The 25,467-nt window shown below is 41.4% G+C and overlaps 1 protein-coding gene across 1 annotated transcript in view; it reads right to left on the bottom strand.

The window, feature by feature from the left end:
- The window catches only part of LOC142139871 (uncharacterized), a 481,886-nt gene that overhangs the window by 62,124 nt on the left and 394,295 nt on the right, over positions 1-25,467 (bottom strand). Inside the window, exon 90 of the mRNA XM_075197730.1 lies at positions 20,109-20,265. Coding sequence (XP_075053831.1) covers positions 20,109-20,265 — 157 coding nt within the window. The remainder of the gene's footprint in view (positions 1-20,108; positions 20,266-25,467) is intronic.

Below are 25,467 nucleotides of genomic sequence, written 5' to 3'. Positions count from 1 at the left end.
AGAAACTTGACGAGGAGGATGCTGATGTGGTTATCTTAAATGAGCCACCAGGGGGGGAAACAGTTGTTGTCCATGGGATGAAAAAGCCCATCGTCATGCCTGGTCAGAAGACCAAAAAATCCACCTCTTCTGTCTGGAGTTATTTTTATCCCAATCCGGACAACAAATGTATGACCATATGTATCTTATGTAAAGCTCAAATAAGCAGGGGTAAGGATCTTGGCCACCTAGGGACATCCTCCCTTATACGTCACCTGAAGAACCTTCATAATTCTGTGTTTAGTTCAGGAACTGTGGCTAGGACCGTCAGCAGTCCAGGGACACCTAAATCCCTTGGTCCTGTTGGATACACACCACCAACACCCTCCTCGTCAACTTCCTCCACGATCTCCATCAGATTTAGTCCTGCAGGCCATGTCACCAGCCAGACTGAGTCCTCTTCAATCCGGGATTCATCCGAGGAATCCTGCAGTGGTACGCCTACTACTGCCGCTGCTGCTGTTGCTGCTGGTAGTCGGTCATCTTCCCAGAGGGGAAGTCGCAAGAACGCTACGTCTTTTACCAAACAGTTGACCGTCCAACAGTCGTTTGCCATGACCACAAAGTACGACAGTAGTCACCCTATTGCAAAGCGGATGACTGCGGCTGTAACAGCTATGTATGTTGGTGTTAGACGTGGGTCCAGTGTCCGCCATCAGTGGAGTGGGATTTAGACGGTTGATGGAGGTATTGTGTCCCCGGTACCAAATCCCGTCGAGATTCCACTTCACTAGGCAGGCGATACCCGGGATGTACAGAGAAGTACGAAAAAGTGTCCTCAGTGCTCTGAAAAATGCGGTTGTACCCACTGTCCACTTAACCATGGACATGTGGACAAGCAACAGCAGCTGCATCAGTAGCAGCATCTCCACAACGGCTGCTCGTTCCAAGGCAGGTAACGTTGTGTATCACCGGTTTTAATAAGAGGCACAATGCTGACAACCTCTTAGAGAAACGGAGGGAAATAATCTCGCAGTGGCTTACCCCACTTAGACTCTCCTGGGGATTTGTGGTGTCAGACAACGCCAGTAACATTGTGCGGGCATTACATATGGGCAATTTACAGCACGTCCCATGTTTTGCCCACACCGTTAATTTGGTGGTGCAGCATTACCTGAAGAGTGACAGGGGTGTGCAGGAGATGCTTGCGGTGGCCCGCAAAATTGCTGGACACTTTCGGCATTCTGCCAGTGCCTACCGCAGACTCAAGCAACATCAAAAAAGGCTGAACCTGCCCTGCCATCACCTCAAACAAGAGGTTGTGACGCGCTGGAACTCCACCCTCTATATGCTGCAGAGGATGGAGGAGCAGCAAAAGTCCATTCAAGCCTACACAGCCACCTACGACATAAGAAAAGGAGTGGGGATGCGCCTTAGTCAAGCGCATTGGAGACTGATTTCCGTGTTGTGCAAGGTTCTCCAGCCGTTTGAATTTGCCACACGAGAAGTCAGTTCCGACACTGCCAGCTTGAGTCAGGTGATTCCCCTGATCAGGCTGTTGCAGAAGCAGCTGGAGAAAGTGAGGGAGGAGCTGTTAAAGCATTGCGATCCCACCAAGCATGTAGCTCTTGTGGATGAAGCCCTTCGTACGCTTTGCCAGGATCCGAGGGTGGTCACTCTTTTAAAGTCAGAGGAATACATTCTGGCCACCGTGCTGGATCCTCAGTTTAAAGCGTATGTTGTGTCTCTGTTTCCGGCGGACACAAGTCTACAGCGGTGCAAAGACCTGCTGGTCAGGAGATTGTCCTCTGACGAGGACCGTGACATGCCAACAGCGCCTCCATTTTCTTCAACACCTGTGGCTGCGAGGAAAAAGCTCAGTTTTCCTAAAAGACCCGCTGGCGGGGATGCTGAGAACATCTGGTCCGGACTGAAGGACCTGCCAACCATTGCAGACATGTCTACTGTCGCTGCATTGGATGCTGTCACAATTGAAAAAATGGTGGAGGATTACTTTGCTGACACCATCCAAGTAGACATGTCAGACAGTCCTTATTCTTACTGGCAAGAAAAAAAAGGCAGTTTGGAAGCCCCTGTACAAACTGGCTATATTTTACCTGAGTTGTCCCCCCTCCAGTGTGTACTCGGAAAGAGTTTTTAGTGCAGCGGGGAACCTGGTCAGGGATCGGCGAAAGAGGTTGCTTCCGCAAAACGTTGAAAAAATGATGTTCATAAAAATGAATTATCAATTCCTCAATCAAGAACAGGACTGCCCTCCAGAGACTACAGAGGGACCTGTGGTTGTGGAGTCCAGCGGGGACAAATTGATAATGTGTGAGGATGAGGAATCAGAGGATGAGGATGAGGACGACATCTTGCCTCAGTAGAGCCAGTTTAGTTTGTACAGGGAGAGATGAACAGCTTTTTTTGTGTGGGGGCCCAAACAAACCAATCATTTCAGCCACAGTAGTTTGGTAGGCCCTGTCGCTGAAATGATTGGTTTGTTAAAGTGCGCATATCCTATTTCAACAACATCAGGGTGGGTGGGAGGGCCCAAGGACAATTCCATCTTGCAACTCTTTTTTTGGCATTATGTGCTCTTTGGGGCCTAGTTTTTTCAAACTGCCATCCTGTCTGCCATTGCAGTGCCACTCCTATATAGTCATCCTATGGCAATGTGGATAACTGCGGCCGCAACAGCTATGTTGGTGTTAGACGTGCCTCCGGTGTCCGCCATCTGTGCAGTGGAATTTAGACGGTTGATGGAGGTATTGTGCACCCGGTACCAAATCCCGTCGAGATTCAACTTCAATAGGCAGTCCAGAAATATTAGTATCAGATATTAAACTACGTTCACTGTTCCTGCAGTGCAGAAATATTAGTATCAGATATTAAAGTACGTTCACTGTTCCTGCAGTGCAGAAATAATAGTATCAGATATTAAACTACGTTCACTGTTCCTGCTACATCAAAAAAGCATGAACCAGCCCTGCCATCAACTAAAACAAGAGGTAGTGACGTGCTTGAACTCCACCCTCTATATGCTGCAGAGGATGGAGGAGCAGCAAAAAAGCCATTCAAGCCTACACAGCCACCTACGATGGGCCACGTGTTTGTGCCGCCCACTTGTGTCGCTTTGCTTAGACATCCAGCTACCTCGGTGCAACCTTTTGGACTAAAAACAATATTGTGAGGTGTGAGGTGTTCACAATAGACTGGAAATTACTTTTTATGCTTTTTTTAAAAAAAAATCTGAACCCAAAACCCAAAATCAGAACCAAAACCTTTCGTGGGGTGTTTTGGCAAAACAAATCAGAACCCAAAACCTCAAGCTAATCAGAACCCAAAACCCAAAACACCAAAAGTGGCCGGCACACCCTTAGCTGAAATCCAGACAGTTGGAAGGTATGGTATGAAGTTATCTATTTAATGCTACTTTATGATTGTTGGTGTTCTGCCAAGCTAACATATCAATTGTTGCATTATAATTATTTTGTTCCCTAGCTATGTTTCTCTTTGCACTACATCACTGCAGAGTTTAAAATAACTGTGCATCACAAGCCTTCCAATTTTCAATACCATTATTTAATAAAAAAGTCTTGCAATTAAGTATGCGCAATATGAGATAACACACACAAATCTCTTCTATAGGGAAGATTGTAATTCTCTATGTGGAGATGCAAAAAAAGAAATGTATTTTCACTGCATACAATAAATTGCACCAATGAGATCTTTGTCTAAGTACAGGAAAACAGTCTTATTCATGTACACAAGTATTAATATAAATATTATTATTTTATATTAATATAAAAAAATATTAATATATAAATAATATTAGGTATACATAGACCTAAAATAGAAAGTAAACTATATTAAGATCTCTAATCACATTCTTTTACAATAATACATTCTAACAGAAGGCAATGAAAACAGCCTTATAGTTCCAATCCATATTTGAGGCTAGAGTCCTAAATTGTATGGTATATTGACCCACTGTTATGCCCTGCCTAAAATGTAGACCAGCAGATGCAGAAGACAACATGTTTATACTGCTCTACTGCATTAGCCTCTAAAATTTCCTCTAAACCTACTTCCCTCCAGTTTTATTGCATGTCCTCGTATTTTAATACTTCTCTTCCTTTGAAGAATGTTTCCCTCCTGTACCTTGTTAAAACCCTTGATATATTTTAACGTTTCTATCATGTCTCCCTTTTCCCTTCTCCAAACTATACATATTAAGATCTTTTGGTCTCTCCTGGTAAGTTTTGTGCTGTTGGCCATGCACAATTTCAGTTGTCCTTCTTTGTCTCTAGTGTATTTATATCCTTCCGGAGATATGGCCTCCAGAACTGAACACCGTATAGATGAGGCCATACCAATGACCTATACAGTGGCATTATTAATTCTTTCTTTCTGCTACTGATTCCTTCCCCTCCCTATGCAACTAAGCATCTGACATGCTTTCCTCATTGCTTTGTTACATTACTTACCTGCCTTTAAGTGACCTGAAATAATGACTCCAACATCCCTTTCATCCTCAGTAGTTTCCATTATACTGACATTAATGTTATATTTAGCCCTTGAGTTTTGAGACCCAAGTGCATGATTTTGCATTTTTTAGCATTAAACTGTAGTTGCCACTCTCTTGACCATTCCTGTAGTCTACCTTGATCATCAATCATTTGTTTTTTTCCCTCCTGGTATGTCTACCCTGTTGCATATATATGTGTCAACTACAAAAAGGCATACTTTCCCTTCAATACCATTTGCAATGTCACAAATAAAGATCTTAAAAAGCACTGGTCCAGGAACAGATCCTTGGGGTACTCCACTGGTAACCTCTCCCTCCTGTGTATACAGTCCATTTACTATAAATCTCCGTTTTCTATCCTGCAACCAAGATCTTATCAATTCAACCATATTAGAATCCAATCCCATGCTCTCAAGTCTATTTAACAGTCTGAGATGTGGGACAGTGTCAAAAGTCTTCCTGAAATCCAGATAAGCTACATCTATGACCCCCCCCCACCGTATTTAATCTATTATTTTAGTCTACCAGTCAAAAAAGTCAGCAAGATTTGTTTGACATGATCTCCCACTGTAAATCCATGCTGTTTGGGATTCTGTAAGTTACTGGATTTGAGATATTCGAGAACTCTTTCTTTTAATAGTGTTTCCATCAATGTCCCTACTACTGATGTAAGGCTCACTGGTCTGTGGTTGCTTGTCTCTTCCTTGCTTCCACTTTTGTGCAGTGGGACTACATCCACTCCTTTGCAGTCCTCTGGAATCACTCCTGAAGCCAGTGACTGATTGAATAATTCTGTTAATGGTGTTACTAGCACCCCTTTAAGCTCTTTTAGTATCCTTGGATGTATTCCATCTGGCCCCATTGATTTATCCAATTTCAGTGTTAAGAGTTCTGTTTGGACCTTCTTCTCTGTAAATGTACTTGTATCTACCTTGAATTTGCAAGTATACTTGCAACTTAATTGTGGTCCCTTCCCCGCTCTTTCTGTAGTGAACACTAGGCAAAAAAAAATATTAAGATAATCTGCTATTTCCTTGTCTCTCTTAACAAGACTGTCACTCTCTGTGTTTCGCTTTATTATTCCTCCTTTTTCTTTCCTCCTTTGATATATATACCTAAAAATAAACGTGTCTCCTTTACCTATCGACTGGGCAATTTTCTCTTCAGCTTGTGCCTTTGCCCATGTGATTACAGTCTTTGCTTTCTTCTGTCTAACAAGATACACCTCTTTGTCTACATTATGATGAGTCTAATGAAGACAAAGAGGTGCATCTTGGCCTTGTTTTACTGCTTCTCAATTAGAGACCAGTACACAAATAACAGTGTCCTGAGAAAACTATTACAAAACTTCCTAGACATAGACCTTCTATGGCACTAATCATTGCCCCTGACTAACCCAGACAGGAATCTTATGGGAGCCACTATTCTTACCAAGGACCTCTGCAAAGGAGCGATGAACTTTGCTGGTTATGGCCCCAAGGCTACTCTCGCTAGTTCATTTCTGACAGACAGGAGAATACATAAAGGAAGAGAAACAGAAGTATATTTGGAGGCACTCCGGGATGTTCAATCACCATTAAAATCATATATTTTATTGATACACATTAAAAAGAATTGTATTTTTGGTTTCAAAAGAAGTCGCAAAATAATAAAAATGAACGTGATAAAGTGTGGTGATAAACTAGTGTGCAGTGATTAAAAATGCAGATTCAACTGTAATTACTTTGTTATCTCTTATATTTCTCAAACAATCAACACTTTGATTTGTGTCTTATTTATTTACTCTGCTAAAGTAATATCGCAATTGTTAATCTCCTTTATATGGAGTAGAGAAAATATATTATTAGAATTCACCTATCAGAATTAGTATAAAAATTACTCTATGATCCTGTTAGTTACAGCTAAGTGCCAGGCATTCATTAGCAACATCAAACAGCCTCTCCCAACAGGATAGGGATTAATATCTGTGTCATTTAATAATTCACCCATTGATATAATTAATATAGGTAGTGGTAATCTGTGTAACCACAGAAATACATAGCCAAAAATCAAGTTGTTAATTATTGTTAGGAAAAATCCCCCACAGATGTAACAATTAAAGTAGGGTAAAATTATCCCAATATACTAGAAGGATTAATTAGCCTGTTCAGTGGTTGTTATTATCATAGAGTACAGCAATGTATCAGCCGCATTTCCACTCTGTAGGGTAATGTAATGAATTGCTACCTGTCTATATAAGGTCTATCCCGTGACCATGGGTAACATAGGTTCTGGTGAATTGCTAGCTGCCTAATAGAAATCTAGCTTATGGCCAAAGACTCATAGTTGCAGACAAGAGAAAAGAGATAAACAAAGCAAACACCAATGCGCATTTCGCATTGTGTGCTTTCTCAAGGCACGAGAATAGTCAGAAACAGATTGGGGTTGGTGCTACCAGCTCTGATATAAAATCACATAATTAGTCTATGGTCAGGGGCAGGCGGTACAGATGCATAAATCAAAAACTAAAGGTAAGAGTTGCAAGTAAACAAACATGGTCAAAAACAAGTTTGGTTGGTAAACAATAATACAGTCACATAATGAAGAAGATCAGGCAATTGTCGGTACAAAGCCTGTTTCTTAGGCACTAGTCAAAGGCAGAGTGGATTCAATATAGGCCTGATTGATGTCACATGCATGTATCTGAACAAGCACATGCATTTCATGTAGTGCACCAAATCAGGAACAACAATAAAGGAAGCATCTACTTGGGTGGGTGCACCTATAGAGCACTGCTCACTCCTGCATAGGAAATAAAATAAGCAGGACAATCCAAATAAGATAAACTTGATATATTGAGCATGGACAATATGAGACAACAAAAGTTTCAAATTTTAACCAAACAGAAGGACAGCTGCACTGACGTATGCCACACCATTGGATATAGGCAGAACAACAGTAGCAACTGTAGAAAAAAATTATACTTTTCTCTTGAAAATGTGAAAACTGAACCTGTTTTTACATTTTTAAACCATTTTTCCAGTGGCACTGTGAATTTGACAACCAACAAAATCAATTTTAATAATTTCACTTTGGGTTACACAAGCCCATTGTTTTATTACATAGCAAAAAGAATTACAGTCCTTTGCTGGAGTTTCAGGCAGTTTGCCAATAACTACTTTACAGCAATAAAACACATACAAATTAAGACATCTCATGTGGAAAATTCATTCAACAGCCTCAAAAGCCAAATGAATGGTAATTGCTTTGAACACAATGTGGTGGCAATGAAATCAGATTGAATCATGATTTTAAATATACATCTACATTCTGAAGAGCCAAGATAATTATGAATTATGCAAATAAACAAGACAGTTCAATGCCATAGCTGCTGGTTAGGAAGCAAAAGGGACAATCTTGTAAAGCTGGAGGTGATCTCTTACTTCACTGCTGACAACCCTCTCCAGGTAGAATTCTACAGTCTTTGTCTGATGAAAACATCATTTAAAATAAATAGACAATGCAATAACTTAATCCAGCATACCAACCTAATTGTTTGATAAATCAGATAATCTACAGTATAAGATGCAAACCTCATACAAAGTAGAAGGGAAAGAAACTCTACACTAGTACATGGTGGTTTGCTCTTTGTTACATTCTAAAAAGGTCTTAAGGCTTGTACCCCTGTGTGCAGAAGTTGTGCAATTATGGACAAAACCTAAGGTACATGCATAATTAACAATTTCCTATACTTCCAGCAACAATAACTGTCCCATCACACAGGGACTACTGGGCATTACACATGAGCCAAGACTTGCTCATGACTGGTTGGAAGAATGAAACAATGTATTTGTTGTTTTCATAGTGAAAATGTGCTTCTGATCAATTCAGACTATAGTGAGGGGTAACTTGTTTAATTCTCAGAACATTGGAAACAGATTTGGACGCAATGCCAAACACTGGGTGACTGGATGGCCTCATTTTTTTCGGTGCACTATGCTGAAGCTGAAACAATTTCATATCAACATGCAAAACTATATAGTACATAACCCAAGCTATAAGTAAAAAAGAAATATCAGCATTGTAAATAGAGACTATGATCTAGATGCAGTAAGCTCAATGATAATATGTGTGATGGAGAACAAATTCTAAATTCTGAAATTATCAAAGTAAAAATAGAGAAATAATGTCTTTTTTTACTGAAGAAGTGAGGGAGTCCTTATGAAATGCGCTGAAGTGGTCTAAGTTTCATTAGTGAAGAAGACATTATATTTAGTCCACAGGAAAGCAGAGGAAAGCTCTCATGTTAAAAAAAAAAAATATTTGATTGAAGCATTCATTCATTTGACTCCATGTGAGTGCAGAGACTTATGAACAAGTATATTTTTAAGACATTACTGCACTGTTGGTGTGTAATATTTCATAGTAAAATACTACATTTTATCTGGTGCTTTGATGTTTCATTAATGTTGTATTATGGGTTCTTTCACTCACAAAATTAGATGAGTGGATTTTTGACACATTTTTCTACACAGTATTCATTATGATGTTCCCTAGTTTTATTGAGCATGTACTTCTCTTTGGGTGATAATTATTCCTACATTGTAAAGATCTCCCAGATACTTATTGGAAATATCATAGAAAACGTGTGTACGTGAGGCTGGAGTGGCTTGGCACAACCATATGGGAAATCCGGGATTTAGTTCAGTCCCCTATCTTAGCTTTCTATAATGAGCAATCTGCCTCCAAAGTTGCCTAGGCTGTGCAGTCTGTCATCAAATTCTGCACTCCAATATCCCATGTCACAGGAAACACTGCTGGCCTGGTAACCCTGCCCTACCTCCAGCCTCCAGGGTCAAGATCAGGCTGTGAGGACTCCAGATCAAGAAAATGAGATACCTGACCCCAAATCTCCCCACTGTACCCCCCTATCCATAGAACAAGGAGCATCACCCCTACTTCAAGCCACATCAACAAAAAGCTTGCACTATATGTTTATTATAATTTAAGTTCGGTTTAATGTCCACTTTCTAATTAAATTTGCAAAGTTTTCTTTCTAGCTTTCTAGACATTCAGCTATATATGTTTGTACAGTTTTATTTAAGTTTTTTTCTAAATATTTTTGTTAAGAGTTTAGCTGGTTGTTCACTGCATCTTTGCTTTTAATTAGACCTGAGCTGCTGTGCACATGTGCCTCCCTCTGAATAGCTGATTGGTGAGCCGCACTATTTAAGACCTCTCCTGTCTGCATACCCTTGCCAGTGATATCATTCTGCTAGCTAGCTTCCTGGTTGCTGTGCTCTTTGGTTCCAGATACCCAGCATTGTATATGGTTGCACTCTGGTTCCTGATCCCAGGCACTGAATTCAGCTGCTCTCTGGTTCCTAATCCCTGGCATTATATTCAGTTGAATTCTGGTTCCTGATCCCTGGAGTTGAATTTGGCTGCTCTCTGGTTCCTGATTCATTGGAACTAAATATGGTATACTGCTGATCTCTGATTTCTGGATTTGAAATCATTGGAACTTTTACAGACTTCACCAACTCGCACACCTTCATCTCCTACAGCACACTACTTACAGGTAGCTATAAACACAGAGTCTCTTTGTGGCCCCTTACATCTAGCACTGAATGGCTTTGTGTTAGTCTCAGTAGCTTATGTTGCGCTCTGCATTCCATCTTTGTATTCCTTTTACTGTCATCCATTTGAACTGTCTGTATAGCTGTTTCTTGTATATCATGAGTCTCCAGCATTTGTTTGTACATCACACTATTCCATATTCAGAACTCTTGGTACCTATATCATCTTATCTGGTGCAAGACTGTTGCTTCAATCCGCATTGCCAAAGTTGTTTAGTTAACATTAGCATATTATCTACATTATCTCCAGTTTACATAGACTGTTGCTTCTATCTACATTGCTGAAGTTGTTTTGTGAACGTCACCATATTATCTACAATACCTGAAGTTTACATAGACTGTTGATTCTACTTGCAATCACCTAAGTTGTTCTGTAAACCTTACCATACCGAGATTGCTCCTGTCATTGTATTCCTGCATTTTCCGCCATTTACTATGATTTACCTGTAATAAGGCTGTAATCAACTTTTGCTTATTTCTCAACACTACCTCATATTTCTACCTTCTAGTAATCTTATAACTGATAACTGAAATTATTTGGTTGCCTGCTGATACTAGTAGAACAAATTCATTTTTAAAATGTACCACCAAGTCTGATTTTCTGTTGAAGATTCACACACAATCAAAGAGCTGCCCCTCATATTTCTAAATAGCTTGGGCTGGGGTGGAGTTCAAGATTGAAGTTGGGACAGGGATGTGTATTTGTTATAGGATCCTGTGTGTTCCACCATAATAATGATACAATGCCTTTGATCTTATTAACAACTAATCTCATTAATTATTGGGATATAATGCCATTTTCAACTTTTTCGCTATTTTAGTCACATTAAATAACACGCACCCATGACATCTCAAATGTACTTAAGGCATTATTTTACACAACCTTTTAAACATTCGCCTTGAATGATGCCAACCACAAACAAGGAATTCCAGTTGTTGTGCTTACACATCCCAACTAGAAATCTGTAAGAGTAACTTAGGTGGTATAAAGCCTGGTCAAACAAAGGAATCACATAAGTATTACACATCTATTGACCTCCACGTCAGTTAGCTCACTATTATGTGTTAATTGCTAAATAAATACCAATCTATAATTCACTTCACTATACTGCATTATCTGTATAAACAAAAAAACCATTTGTCATTTCTCTCAGTTATCTACACATACAAACAGACAAAATGTACAAAATATTTTACTTTACAAAGATAACTATGAGATCAAGTATACAGTACATAAAATGCTTTCATACAATATCGATAAAACATTATAGTTTCAGCAGACATGATGTTAATATAGAATTTACTAAGCTACTTCAGAAGTGAATTTATAATAAACCAAATCTTTTTTGGTAACCTATTGTTATGACTACCTTTGTTTTGTATCTGGCAGCAGTACCTATAATCCATCAGAGGTGCTGCTGTCCTGCTCCTGAACTCTGCAATATGCCTGAAGGAGTTAATCTCCTTGTCTGATGCTAATTATAACTGCACCTGTTGCACTGCTTTAAGTACCTGCCTCTAGTTGTGCTCTGGGCAGTTCATCTGTTTGTTTCTGGCTGCTGCTACCCTGCTCCTGTGCTATTTGATATAAACCTGCTGGACTGACCCCTGCCTGTACCTTGGACCTTGCTTGCTTGCCCGAGATCCTGAATCATTTGCCTGTACCTTGGACCACAATATTTTGCCTGTTGCCCTGACCTTTTGGACAGACTTCTGGACCTCGCTAATTTGCTTGATCTCTGCCTGGCTATTTGGATTTGTTTGTCTGATCACTGCTTTATCCCTGGACTCTGTCTGCTTTCCTGGACAGCCTTGTGCCTTCTGGACTGGGGTAAAACTTATTATACTTGTTCCTGCCATTTTACTATACAGTCTCTTTTGGAACCTGTTATCCATGGATTTGAGTTATCTTTGTTAATATATTTATCTGAATAAAGACACTTTGTCTTACACTACTGTTGCTCTTCGTGAATGCACTGGGATTCATAACATGATGAACTGCCATACAATCTGGGCCTGCTGATTGCACGCCCTCTGCCTTAGTCCTGGAATTCCTTGTGTGTTTGCATTTGAACTCTGTGTTTGGCTATTAGACATGTCTGTAAATCCACAATTACAAATGCTGCAAATGGACATTGTTCAGCTCCGTTACCAAATCATACAACTATCCACTTTACTCCAAGAACTGCTTAAAACTCTTCCTGCTGCTGTGTTAAGTAGTTTCAACACTAATTCTGATTTTAAAGCAACAAACTCCTCTAATGAAAGCATGTAGACCGCAGAGAATCCTCCAAGAACTTTTTCTGACATTGGTGCTGCATCTATGGTAATGCCAGCGGTCCCTACCATTAGGGATTCTAAACGACCAAGCTACCTGCGTCCCCCTCTCACTGAGGAGGAACAATGGCGCAGAAGGATTGGTAAACTATGCCTCTACTGCGCCAGTGGCGAACATTTCTTAAAAAGCTGAAAGCTGTCCGCTCCGCAGACCACAACATCCTATGGAGCAGCCTTCAGTGTGCTCCTCTCCAGACCCTGGATTGTTCTGCACGTCACCTCCTGTTGCTTTACTTCAGCCTAATCTGCCAGTTCCAGTTGCCACCTGTCCTGCGGTGCCAGTTCCAGTTGCCGCCTGTCCTGCGGTGCCAGTTCCAGTTGCCGCCTGTCCTGCGGTGCCAGTTCCAGTTGCCGCCTGTCCTGCGGTGCCAGTTCCAGCTGCCGCCTGTCCTGCGGTGCCAGTTCCAGCTACCACCAGCACTGAGTCCGCTGTGTCCGGTCCTGAGTCCGCTGTGTCCGGTCCTGAGTCCGCTGCCTCTACTCCCGGGTCTTCAGCCGCTGCCTCTACTCCCGGGTCTTCAGCCGCTGCCTCTACTCCCGAGTCTTCAGCCGCTGCCTCTACTCCCGAGTCTTCAGCCGCTGCCTCTACTCCCGAGTCTTCAGCCGCTGCCTCTACTCCCGAGTCTTCAGCCGCTGCCTCTACTCCCGAGTCTTCAGCCGCTGCCTCTACTCCCGAGTCTTCAGCCGCTGCCTCTACTCCCGAGTCTTCAGCCGCTGCCTCTACTCCCGAGTCTTCAGCCGCTGCCTCTACTCCCGAGTCTTCAGCCGCTGCCTCTACTCCCGAGACTTCAGCTCCAGAGGGGGCGCTGCCCTTAAAGTCTGCTCCAGAGGTGGCGCTGCCCTTAAAGTCTGCTCCAGAGGAGGCGTTGCCCTTACAGTCTGCTCCAGAGGGGGCGCTGCCCTTACAGTCTGCTCCAGAGGGGGCGCTGCCTTTACAGTCTGCTCCAGAGAGGGCGCTGCCCTTACAGTCCGCTCCAGAGAGGGCCCTGTCCCTCCAGTCCTCTCCCGAGTTGCCTGTCCATGCGGTCCAGCCCGAGTTACCACTTGGTACTGTCTGCATTGAGGCATCTCACAGTGCTGTCTGCTCTGAGGCATCTCACAGTGCTGTCTGCTCTGAGGCATCTCACAGTGCTGTCTGCTCTGAGGCATCTCACAGTGCTGTCTGCTCTGAGGCATCTCACAGTGCTGTCTGCTCTGAGGCATCACAGTGCAATCCAGTCAGAGTGCTGTGCCCAGTCCGGGCTTCCCGTCAAGTGTGCCCAACTTGCCGTCCCAGTCGGGGACTCCTGCTCTGCCATTCCAGTTGAGGACTCTCCAGAGACTGCTGCACAAGCTGGGTACTCTCCAGAGACTGCTATTGAGCCTGAATGCCCAAAAGCCTCTTCTGAGTTATCAGATCCTCCTCCAGCCTTCTTTGACTCGAACTTTCCATGAAACAGTTTCAAGAATGTCCGGATTATTTTGTTGACCAATTTAACCAAGTGGGTTCAATTATTGTTAGGAACCACCACAGCCAGCAACACAAAACCCGGAATCTGCTCAGAAGTCTGGTTTTCACTGGAGCCCCTAGTGGTGGGGACAGACTTGGCCGCAGACAGCTGAGGGTCGTGAATTGTGCGCAGACTGGGGAGAACCCAGCGATAGCAGATGGGAGAAATAGCGGAGTGAGGTCAGGCAAGGGTCAAGGCCGGCAGCAAACAGAATATCCAGGACACGAACCGGAGTCAGAGGGCACAGGCAAATCAGCAGTGTAGAAATCCAGGCAAAGGGTCAAAAGGGCACAGGCAATCAAAACGGAGTCAGGAATCAGGCAGAAGGTCAGCAACGAAGAATCAATCCAACAAAGGTACAGCAACCAGCAACATGAGCAGGCTAGTCAGCAGAAACAGGAACTATAACCGGCAGGGAAGGATTGCCCCTCCCTGCCTTAAATAAAAGTACTGGCCAATAGGAAATGCCCAGGAGTTAAGTGGCCAGCTGTTTTTTTTTAGTTTGCGCACGCGCCCAGCTGCCCTGGATGCCGGGACGCGGCGCTACACAAAGGAAGCGTTCCGACCGTTGCCTTGTCCAGCAGCAGACGGGAGCGAGTCGCGGCGGGGCCCAGAGCCGCCGCGGCTCGTAACAATTATTATGTGTTTTAGAGGGGAGCCACAAACCTGGGCCTTCTCATTACTAAATTCTGATGACCCCATTATTCATAATACCATGGACTTTGTTAATGCTGTTTGTCAGAAGTACACTCCATCCACAGTCAAGTCATCTGATCATGATTTTTCTGTGCCCATTCCAGCCTGTGCGTCAGTTCCTGCACTTGTCCATAAGACCTCTATGAATGTGTCTTCCATCAGTCAGTCTAGGTCATCTAGAGAGAAGGTTAACAAGAACGGAAAAACCCTTGCTTTGCCACTTCAGTCACAACAAACCCCAACCTTGGTGACTGGCTTTTTGGGCATATCATCATCTGGTAATAAAATAAAAGGTCCTATCCCGACTCTAGGTTGGGACTTAGACTCTGAAAGTGAATTTGTGGAGGATACTAGAGAGTTAGTGGTCGAACTTGCCAATTCTTCTGCTTCTGAAGAATTGGGTCTTCTCTGTACTCCATTAGAGAAGAGCCCAATTGTGTCTCCAGGGAGATCTTATAAAAAGAAAAAGAAGAGGAGAAAAACCTGAAGGGAGCATGTATGGAGCATCAGGAATCCGCTCCTTAAAGGGGGGCTATGTTATGACTGCCTTTGTTTTGTATCTGGCAGCAGTACCTATAATCCATCAGAGCTGCTGCTGTCCTGCTCCTGAACTCTGCAATATGCCTGAAGGAGTTAATCTCCTTGTCTGATGCTAATTAGAACTGCACCTATTGCACTGCTTTAAGTACCTGCCTCTAGTTGTGCTCTGGGCAGTTCATCTGTTTGTTCCTGGCTGCTGCTACCCTGCTCCTGTGCTATTTGATATATACCTGTTGGACTGAACTTCTGTGTATGACCCCTGCCTGTACCTTGGACCTTGCCTGCTTGCCTGAGACCCCGAATCATTTACCTGTACCTCGGACCACACTATTTTGCCTGTTGCCCTGACCTTTTGGACAGACTTCTGGACCTCGCTAATTTGCTTGATCTCTGCCTGGCTATTTGGATTTGTTTGTCTGATCACTGCTTTATCCCTGGACTCTGTCTGCTTTCCTGGACAGCCTTGTGCCTTCTGGACTGGGGTAAAACTTATTATACTTGTTCCTGCCATTTTACTATACAGTCTCTTTTGGAACCTGTTATCCATGGATTTGAGTTATCTTTGTTAATATATTTACCTGAATAAAGACACTTTGCCTTACACTACTGTTGCTCTTCGTGAATGCACTGGGATTCATAACACCTATTCTGTTGTTGTGTTAACTTTATATTTCAGTAATTTTGATTTGTGTATTTAAATTCAGGGATTCCTTTGTGTGTGTATGTGTACATGTATGTACGAGTGTGTATGCTTAAAGACAAGAATAATGTATATGAGTGTATTATCAGTATTTGCTCTTTGTATATTCTTGTACTTATATATAGAGAGAGAGAGCGAGAGAGAGAGAAAACAAGCATGTGTGTGTGTGTGTGTGTGTGTGCGCTTAAATATGAAGCATTTAAGTATGCAAGCAAAGAGGATGTGTTTAATAGGGAGATAAATGATATCATGAATATGTGTTAGAAAGATATATGTATGTAAGCATGTGTGTGTAAATAACAAGTTGTGTTTGAGGAGACCATGTGTAAGTAGGAAACGTGTTCAAGCCTAAAGGATAGTACAGGTCTGCAAACAATAGTATGCATGAGAGATAGTATCAAGGAGGAGGGGGGGGCAGTATGTGTGAAAGAGATAGCTACTTAACAAGCAGATTGGAGGGATAAATATATTTGTATATAAAATGTAACAGATAAGGTAAATAGATTTAAAGATTAAGAAAGTTAATGGAAATAGATAAAAACTTTACATATACATGCAAGCAAAGTATATTATAAATTGTAGGGATAATACATATAAGGTAAGTAGATGATAAGGCTATACAGACATAAATTGCAGAAATATAGAGAAGTTAGTGTAGGGAATATCTTATATTGCAATGTGATGTCCAGTGAATGTCTCAAGCTTCCAGGTGTGTGTATGTGTATGGCCAAAAGGACTTGTTTTCCCTGCGTCAGTAGTTTATAAACACTGAACCAGCATGCACTACTTCACCACTCCCCCGCAACTGGACACTGGAATTATGAGTCACTACTCTGAGTGCTCAGCTGTACTTCCTGTCAAGCACATCCTCTTTCTTTGATATTAGCATCCTGCCAAACCTCATGCTAGAGATAATTTCTTTATTTGAAATGCTCTGGCCAAATGTCAGAGGTTATTCTATTTACTTGATATTCTCTGGAACCAGCCAGTTCATATCCTAATCTGCACAAGAGTTTGGCACATGCAGACAGCGATTCCGTAATCACAGGCCAACAGCAGCAATACTGGAGCTCCTTCACAGTATTAGATTAGTGGAAACTGTAATAAGGCTGAGTACAATATTATTATTATTATTATTATTACCATTTATTTATATAGCGCCACTAATTCTGCAGCACTGTACAGAGAACTAACTCACATCAGTCCCTGCCCCATTGGGGCTCACAGTCTATATTCCCTAACACACAGACAGACTGACACAGACAGACAGACACACAGACTCAATTTGTTAGCAGCCAATTAACCTACCAGTATGTTTTTGGAGTGTGGGAAGAAACCAGAGCACCCGGAGGAAACCCACGCAAACACAGGAAGAACATACAAACTCCTCACAGATTAGGTCATGGTCGGGATTGAACTCATGACCCCAGTGTTGTTAGGCAGAAGTGCTAACCACTTAGCCACCGTGCTGCCCACAATCTTGTGCAACTGCAAGGACATGTAAAATTAGTGGAGAGTGGCGCCATATAAATAGCTGATGATGATAACGATGGTGATGATGGGCCCTGCCCTTACTATGTACCCCAATATTTCTCATGGCGGCTCTGTCTGTGCATATCTATTGGCTCAAACTTTCAATATACTTTAGTTTCAGATCTAGCACTTTAATGGCTGGTGCCATAAGAAAAAAGCCTAACAAATTACACAGAATAAATCCCACACTCCCAATCTTCACATAATGGCAAAACAAGATTTTATTTTGCCTAGATATATTCACAGGCATCTAATACGTATCTTTAGTAAGTGCTGTGAGTTTATATTCACCTCCCTGACACAGCTTTAAATTAAACATGCCGCTCCGTGTCTGCTGTGCCTATTATTAAATCTTGAAACCAATGTAATGCTCACCCAGGCATGCATCACTCAGAATGGATAAGTACAAATGTGTTTATTTCTCTAGAGAGATCCTAACAGCCCCTGAAACAATGTGTACAAGAAATGCTCATCACAGGGATTACAGCAGGTACCGCTTGATGTGTATCTTGCAAATGCAATTTGTCGGACACCACAAAACATATTGTGCAAGAGATCAGAATATCACATTGGAACAAAAGGACAACAAGAATATTATTCTTTAACCATATAGAAATAATGGTTTTATATACAAAATCATGCTAAAAATAAAAGTTATATACTATGTTTTTGTGTTCACTCAATCACTTATTTATAGCAATCATCTTTGTGGAAATTATTTAGAATTATTTCACAATATAGATTTGTTTGAAAAGTCCTATAGCACAATTGATCAGAATCATGTTATTATGTATTTTATATAAGTGTATTGAATGATATATTGTGCATACACAGTAAGATGTACTTGTATAATGAGGGGCACACATAAATACAGTTATTATTCTGACATAATGCATATTTAAAATGTGAAAAAGCACCGTACATTTGCATGATTTTGTAGGTCAAATGGAGGGTTTTTCAGCAATTTGGAAGCCCCATTACATAAAATTAGGAACTGGATATCTTTACATATGTGAAGGCAGCCAGTGCAGCTCAGAATGCACACACAATCCATCAAGTTGTATGCCACAGAGCTGGGTAGAGTAGAGTAATTCAATTCAGCTGTATTGTATAAAACTAGATGAATTGAATCCTCCTCTTCTGTGAGCCACAGTGGCTGATTTGACATCCAGTGTGGTCCGGTTCCCAGCTTCAGGTAATGGAGGAATCCTGGGGAAGATAAACCCCCCCCCCACGCACACACACTATTTGCTATATGGATGGGACGTAAAGAGATGGGATTGTCCAAAAATGCACAATCCGTGTAAGGAAAAAAAGCCCTGGTCACTGGTGTCACATGATTCATTTTCTTTCTTAGACATTACTTAATAGTGGAATGCACTGTCTGTGAAGACAAAACATAACTAAATATAAGGATCGCATCACACCAGCAATCTGTTAGAGGGATTTTTCAATTAGTTTATTAAAAGTTAACCAAGTAATACCTGTGGGAAGTATCAAGTAAAGTAGCATTATTCATCCAATACACACATATTAGTACAAAGCTGGTGCTTGCACATGGCACACAGCAGTTATATTACAGGACAGGGCTGCCAGCGCTACAGTAGCTCCCCTTTAAGATTTAACTTCTTAAGGTGAATTTGGAGGCTCAGGAGGTGATTAATACAACTTACTACGTTTTGATTCTAGATGAAGAACTTATTCAAAAGGTTTGTAGTAAACTTTAATACTTGTAATGCATATAGGTGATTTGATATTAAAGTTTAATGGAACAAGATACATGGAAACTGTATGAAAAGTGATTGAACTGCAGTGTGTAGAAAGGTATGTAAAGGACCAGAGTTCCCATTTGCTGAATAACAGACAGGTCAACTTGTCAATACATGATTAACTTGTTAACTTACTAGCCAAGATTAGCACAGCAAGGTCAGATGGGCCAGGATCAAAAGAAAAAATGGTGTCTCTGGTCAATGAAATTGTGAGATGGGTGCATTCTGTATAACTTAGCAGGATTCACTAAGTATAAATTGTATATGTGTCTTGTCAAAATGGACCAAATCCCATTTAGCATATGATGTGGAGGTGGCGACTTCACTTAAAAGTTGAGGGGGTCCGCTCTTAGGTAGACAATAATCTATGTTGCAATTCTGTTATGCTCCTTAAGTGTAATTGCACATTAGGTGCTATGACTGTACATTCAAATATTCTATGCACTCACATTCGCTTGTTACTGCAATCTGCACACAATCCAATGTTGGGTTACTTGCCTTTGATTCTTGTTGTGCAAGTGGAGTTATGAGACAGTGTGAGTCCTCTAAGTAATGGTAATTGTGATGTATGAAATTTATGTATTGTGAGACCTCTAATCTGATTGCTTGTTATTTTAATTTGTACTAAAGCACAAAAGTCAATGAAAACCAAATTGATTTAAAATGAAACAGTGATTGAACTGCAATGTCACATTTACACCATAATTAACAATTGAGGAAAAAAAATAAAAAGAGTTAAGTTTACTAAAACTAAAAACATGCTGGGCATAAGAATTTTACCTTTTGTCTTATAGTCATTATTTACAAGTTATGGACAAAAGAAATGTTCTTTTGAAAATCTACTACAGAATCAAAGTGTAACAACATCATTGTTGCCATATAAAAAATTGTACATAAATACAATACACAACTTACTATGTGTCATCAGCAGCTCTCTCAGTTGCCCTTGGCAAGAGTAATTCTTTACAGGAATCATTTGCTGGCATGTGGTCAATCAACCAGCTGGAATACTGTGCAGGGTCCACATCAGGAGGTGGAATTGGAATGCTGAGGTGGTTGATGACAAGGAATTCTGTAAAGCAACAACACCATATGAGAAACATGCTTCTTAATGTACTTGGAGACATGAAATATTTTTCATTATAAGTTATGATGGTGTTAAGAGCTTGTGCAGGAATAAACTTTCATGGTTTAGTAAATTTAATTCAAGACCTATTTATCAATCTTTCAAACTCTCTGTTCATCATTTGCTATGGGACAATGATTTAGCAGAAATAAATTGATGCACTGTTAATATCACATTTTTTTGTAATGTAACATTATTGTTTTTGTGTGTATATACATTATATATGGGGGGTAGCAATAATGATTATTGAACATTTATTACAGAATACATAATGTGAACGTGCAAATAAAAATATAAAGTAATGTTGCACGTACAGGTCTTGTAAATGTGTATGTGTACTTTGTGTGTGTGTGTAAGCATGCATGGTTGTACAAAAGGGGTCTTACAATAAGTAGTAGTAGAACACATAACATAACCTTTAGCAAGCAATAGCTTTCATTGGTCTGTCACATAGGAGCCAAGATTCAGGGGTCCCACAAAACAGTGAATGAGTGATATAATGTCACTCATTTAGAGATTCCAATTTCCCTGCGGTGTCCCCACACTAGACAGTGCCAGCTGATGTAGAGGAGCAGCAACAGTTAGCAATGTAAGGGTGGGAGGTGGTGCCTCCCAGTCTGACAAAGAGGAGTAGAAGATGCCATCACCCCCCACCCCCAATAACCCCACCGTAGGTATTGTTAGTGGCACAGCACCAGAGGTGAGGTGTCCAGGGGTGCTGTGCTTACGGCTCTTAAACCAGTCTTGGTCTGAAAGCTGATGGATTGTTGGTTGCTATAAGTTACAGTATACCATTGTTCTTTGCACCATGCTATTATCTAAGCCTCATTATGTATGTGTGTGCTTGTGGTCATGTGTTCTTGCTTGCCCACCATCAAAATGGCTGGTTGGTATGGGTTACAGTACATTATTGCACCATGTTAATAAATGAGCCACATATTGTGTGTGCATTTGTGTTAGTGTGTTCATATTCACCTACAGTAAGTATAAAGAAGAGGAGCCTGTAACCCTGAACCTCCAGAAAGTCCATTGATGGAATGAGGAAATACACAGATTGGTTCCTGTCCCCAAAATAATAACACACACCTTTACAAAGTAAAACCACTTCATGTAATAAGCATGCCCTGGCATTAGATGCATAGCAAATCTGATCCAGGTCTCCTGTGCACAGTAATATTGATACATCCATACATCTTACAATAACTGCTGTATTATTGTTACATCCAAGCAAAAAAACTTAGGAAAAATAAAAACATTTTAAAAAACACATTAGCATTGCTCCTGACCCTAATAATTAACTGAAACCCTGACAAAAGTACATACATCTGGTATCCCCATACTTGGGTGAATTAGGTGATAAAATGTTGGTGTAATTCTCTGTATTACTCTCTTATTCTCTGCGTAACTGTGGGAACAATTTAGTAAAAAACATTTTTTAACTTTTACTTTGCTTTCGTGGTCTCAATAAAAATTGATCGAAAATACTGCGCTACACAAAAATACAAAAATGTACACAAAAATGTAAGAATTGTCATATTTGCTTTATACTAATATAGTCAAATTGCAGTATATTGAAGCAAAGGGAAAAAGAGAAACACTAACATTTCTGCACTTGATTGCACAAATAATGCATATTGTAATGCTGCATTAAATTCCTGCGACCATTAATTTAAACTGTGCATCAAATGCAGCACAGTTTTCATTTGATGACTCTAAGGAAAAATAATGATAGCTTTTGCAAGGACAATTTGTTATTTATTCCTTAAAAGCAAGATGCCAGTGAAGGCTGAATTGATAGTAATGTATAATTCCAGGCAGCTTTCCATTTCACAAAGCTGATTTCAAAATTGATTTCTCAATACGTGTGCAGAAATGCTGACTGACAGAATCACATAGGACCAATAAATCTACCATGTATTTTGTTAAGTACTTATAAATTTTGAAATATATCTATATTACCAGTAAACAATGGGATATTGCAGGCATGGTAAATAAATTGTGCTAATGATAACAAGACAAAAAAAATACTCTCTAAATCAACATTTCTTGTGGGACCTCAGTAAAATATCAAGACGAGCAAAACAGAAAGTATTGATGAATATGTTGCTATCATTAAAGTCCAATACGATCGAAAACCGTTCAAATTTAGAAAGAACTTCCAATCCTAACAAATGGCAAATATGACAAGCAAAGACAAATACGACATCAGAGCCGTAAGGAGGGTGGTGCGGGCGGTGCGACTGCCCAGGCTGCAAGGCCTAGTGGGGGCGCAACACCCGCCCACCCTTTACATATCACCAGTGAAATGGCAAAGTAGTCCTGCGGTGCCAGCACCACAGGACTACTTTGCCCATTGAAGACAGCCAGCGCGAGGGTGCCGGCTTCCAGCTCTTGCAGCGTCCTGACGTACAAATAATGACGTAAGGATGCTGTCAAAACACAGGCGACGAGGAGCAGAAGGAAGAGAACGACAGAAGAAGACACGCTCAGTTGAGTAAAATACTGCAGTGCTGGAGAGGACAGTAGCGGGAGGTGGAGCGGACAGGAGCGGGGGCTGGTGGAGAGGACAGGAGCGGGGACTGGTGGAGAGGACAGGAGCGGGGGCTGGTGATTAGGACAGGAACGGGGGCTGGTGGAGAGGACAGGAACGGGGGCTGGTGGAGAGGACAGGAGCGAGGTCTGGTGGAGAGGACAGGAGCGAGGTCTGGTGGAGAGGACAGTAGTGGGGGCTGGAAGAGGACAGTAGAGAACGACAGAAGAAGACACGCTCAGTTGAGTAAAATACTGCAGTGCTGGAGAGGACAGTAGCGGGAGGTGGAGCGGACAGGAGCGGGGGCTGGAAAGGACAGTAGCGGAGGCTGGAGAGGACAGTAGCGAGGGCTGTAGAGGACAGTAGCGGGGACTGGTGGAGAGGACAGGAGCAAGGTCTGGTGGAGAGGACAGGAGCAAGGTCTGGTGGAGAGGACAGGAGCAAGGTCTGGTGGAGAGGACAGTAGCAGTGGCTGGAGAGGACAGTAGCAGGGGCTTGAGATTACACAGGAGCCGGGTCTGGAGAGGACAGTAGTGGGGGCTGGTGGAGAGTACAGTAGCGGGGGCTGGTGGAGAGGACAGGAGTGAGGTCTGGTGGAGAGGACAGGGGCCAGGTCTGGAGAGGACAGGGGCCAGGTCTGGAGTTGACAGGGGCCAGGTCTGGAGTTGACAGGGGCCAGGTCTGGAGAGGACAAGGGCCATGTCTGGAGAGGACAAGGGCCATGTCTGGAGAGGACAGAAGCGAGGGCTGAAGAGTAAGGTGTGTGGAGTGAATGGGGGGGCGTCTGGAAAGAAGGAGTGAGGGGTCTGGTAAGAAGGAGTGAGTGGTCTGGTGGGGGGGGTGGTCTGCAGAGAAGGACTGAGGGATCTGGTGGGGGTGGGGTGGAGAGAAGGAGTGAGGGGTCTGAAGAAAAGGAGTGAGATGTCAGAACTGGATGGGGGAGGCTTATTTATTAAACGTGGGTGCTATTAATTTGATGTTGGGGCTATATGGGGAAAATAGACATTTACTGTAAATGCTATTAATTAGATTCTGGAGCTGATTGGGTGGAAGGAGGCTTGTTTTTAAACAGAAAAAGCAACTGATTTAAAGTCTGTCTGGTTGTGGGGAGGGAGACTTAGATTCTTCACTCACTGCTCAACTTTCCAGGAGGTCAGTAATAACAATGGCTCCAGGATCCATTTAAGCAGCAACGGCGCATAAGACACGAGCAGACAGAGGACACCGGTGATGCTTAACCGCTGAGAAGCAGCATCTACTCCCATAAAGGTACAGGGGGGTGGGGGCACCAAATTCTGTTTCGCCCAGGGCACTAAAATGTCTAGTTACGGCACTGTACGACATATATGTAAACATTTTTAAAGTTTTCACAACATCAATTATCTCTTTTCTTACTTCTCTGTATTACATAATTGTTCTTGAGAAACTGCATACCCATATTTCTCAAGTCTAAATTATGAAGAACCAAAGCAATCAAAAAAATAGTATGAAAAATGTGTTTCAGGAACTCTACGTTATAAACCCTTATATCGCCTTTTACATTATTAGACATGTTGTAACAAAGGCAAAAGACTTGTAGCTTGTTTTTGGTCATCCATTTGTATATTGGATACAGGTCCCATAAACTGTTTGAAATTGTTTTGCAATGTAATAAGAACTAAAGGCAATGGGCAAAGATAAAACACAGTTCACACAAGCAACTTTTATATGACTATTAAATGACTAAAGAGGAGTACAATAGGAATTACAATGAATACACTAGATGCAAGAAATCAAGGCACAATTTAACGTCTCCCTCACTAACCTTTTTCTTCATGAGAACGTCCAAACAAAATGTTTACTTTAGACATGAACCACTCTAACTTTTATCAGATTAAATGTAAATTATTACAGAAAGTGAAGGGAACATTGATTTCACAACATAAATTTAGGTGAAAAATTTAATTTCTTCCACAATGTAACTCTACACAGTGCAATATCCACCTATTCTAGTTACTATGGGTTCCATGTAGTATTCTCACTCTTTCCTCCATATTTGCCTTCAAATGGCTACTCTGCACCGCCAAGCGCCAGGGGCATTGCTGCAGTACTCGACATGTACGAGCAGAGGTGCACACACATGATAATCATGTGAATCATTACCATCTGCTCCTTCCCCTTTTAACTGCTCCAAAATCCTCTGTCACGTCTGGTCCATTTTGAAGTAGAGCAGTATTAAATATAAGTCAGTATCACCTACAGCACTACTCTGTGGAAAAATTTAAGCACTAGGGCTCGCTGTACGATAGTACATAGAGCTTTATACTTAAAACAAGTGCCTGTCTATGTAGAAAAAGTCAAATACTATATGCAAAAGTAAAATAAATCATATGAAAGGTTGCATTTCATTGTGAGTTAAAATGAAAATGTTTTTTAGACAATATTTCTGCCAAATACAAAAAAACAAATATAGGGCTATTGTCACAATAATTCTGTCAATGCAGATGCGTATGGACTTGAAATCCTAATAAAAATAAGCCTTTTAAAAGCTGTCTAAAATAGAAATGATCCTAAACAAGGTTTTCATTAATATACCACAAATTGAAACCATTTTTCTAGACTTTACATTGTCATGCATA

The sequence above is a fragment of the Mixophyes fleayi genome, chromosome 2, assembly GCF_038048845.1.
Source record: "Mixophyes fleayi isolate aMixFle1 chromosome 2, aMixFle1.hap1, whole genome shotgun sequence".
Classification (NCBI taxonomy): Eukaryota; Metazoa; Chordata; class Amphibia; order Anura; family Limnodynastidae; genus Mixophyes; species Mixophyes fleayi.
This window is presented reverse-complemented; position numbering and strand designations above follow the sequence as displayed.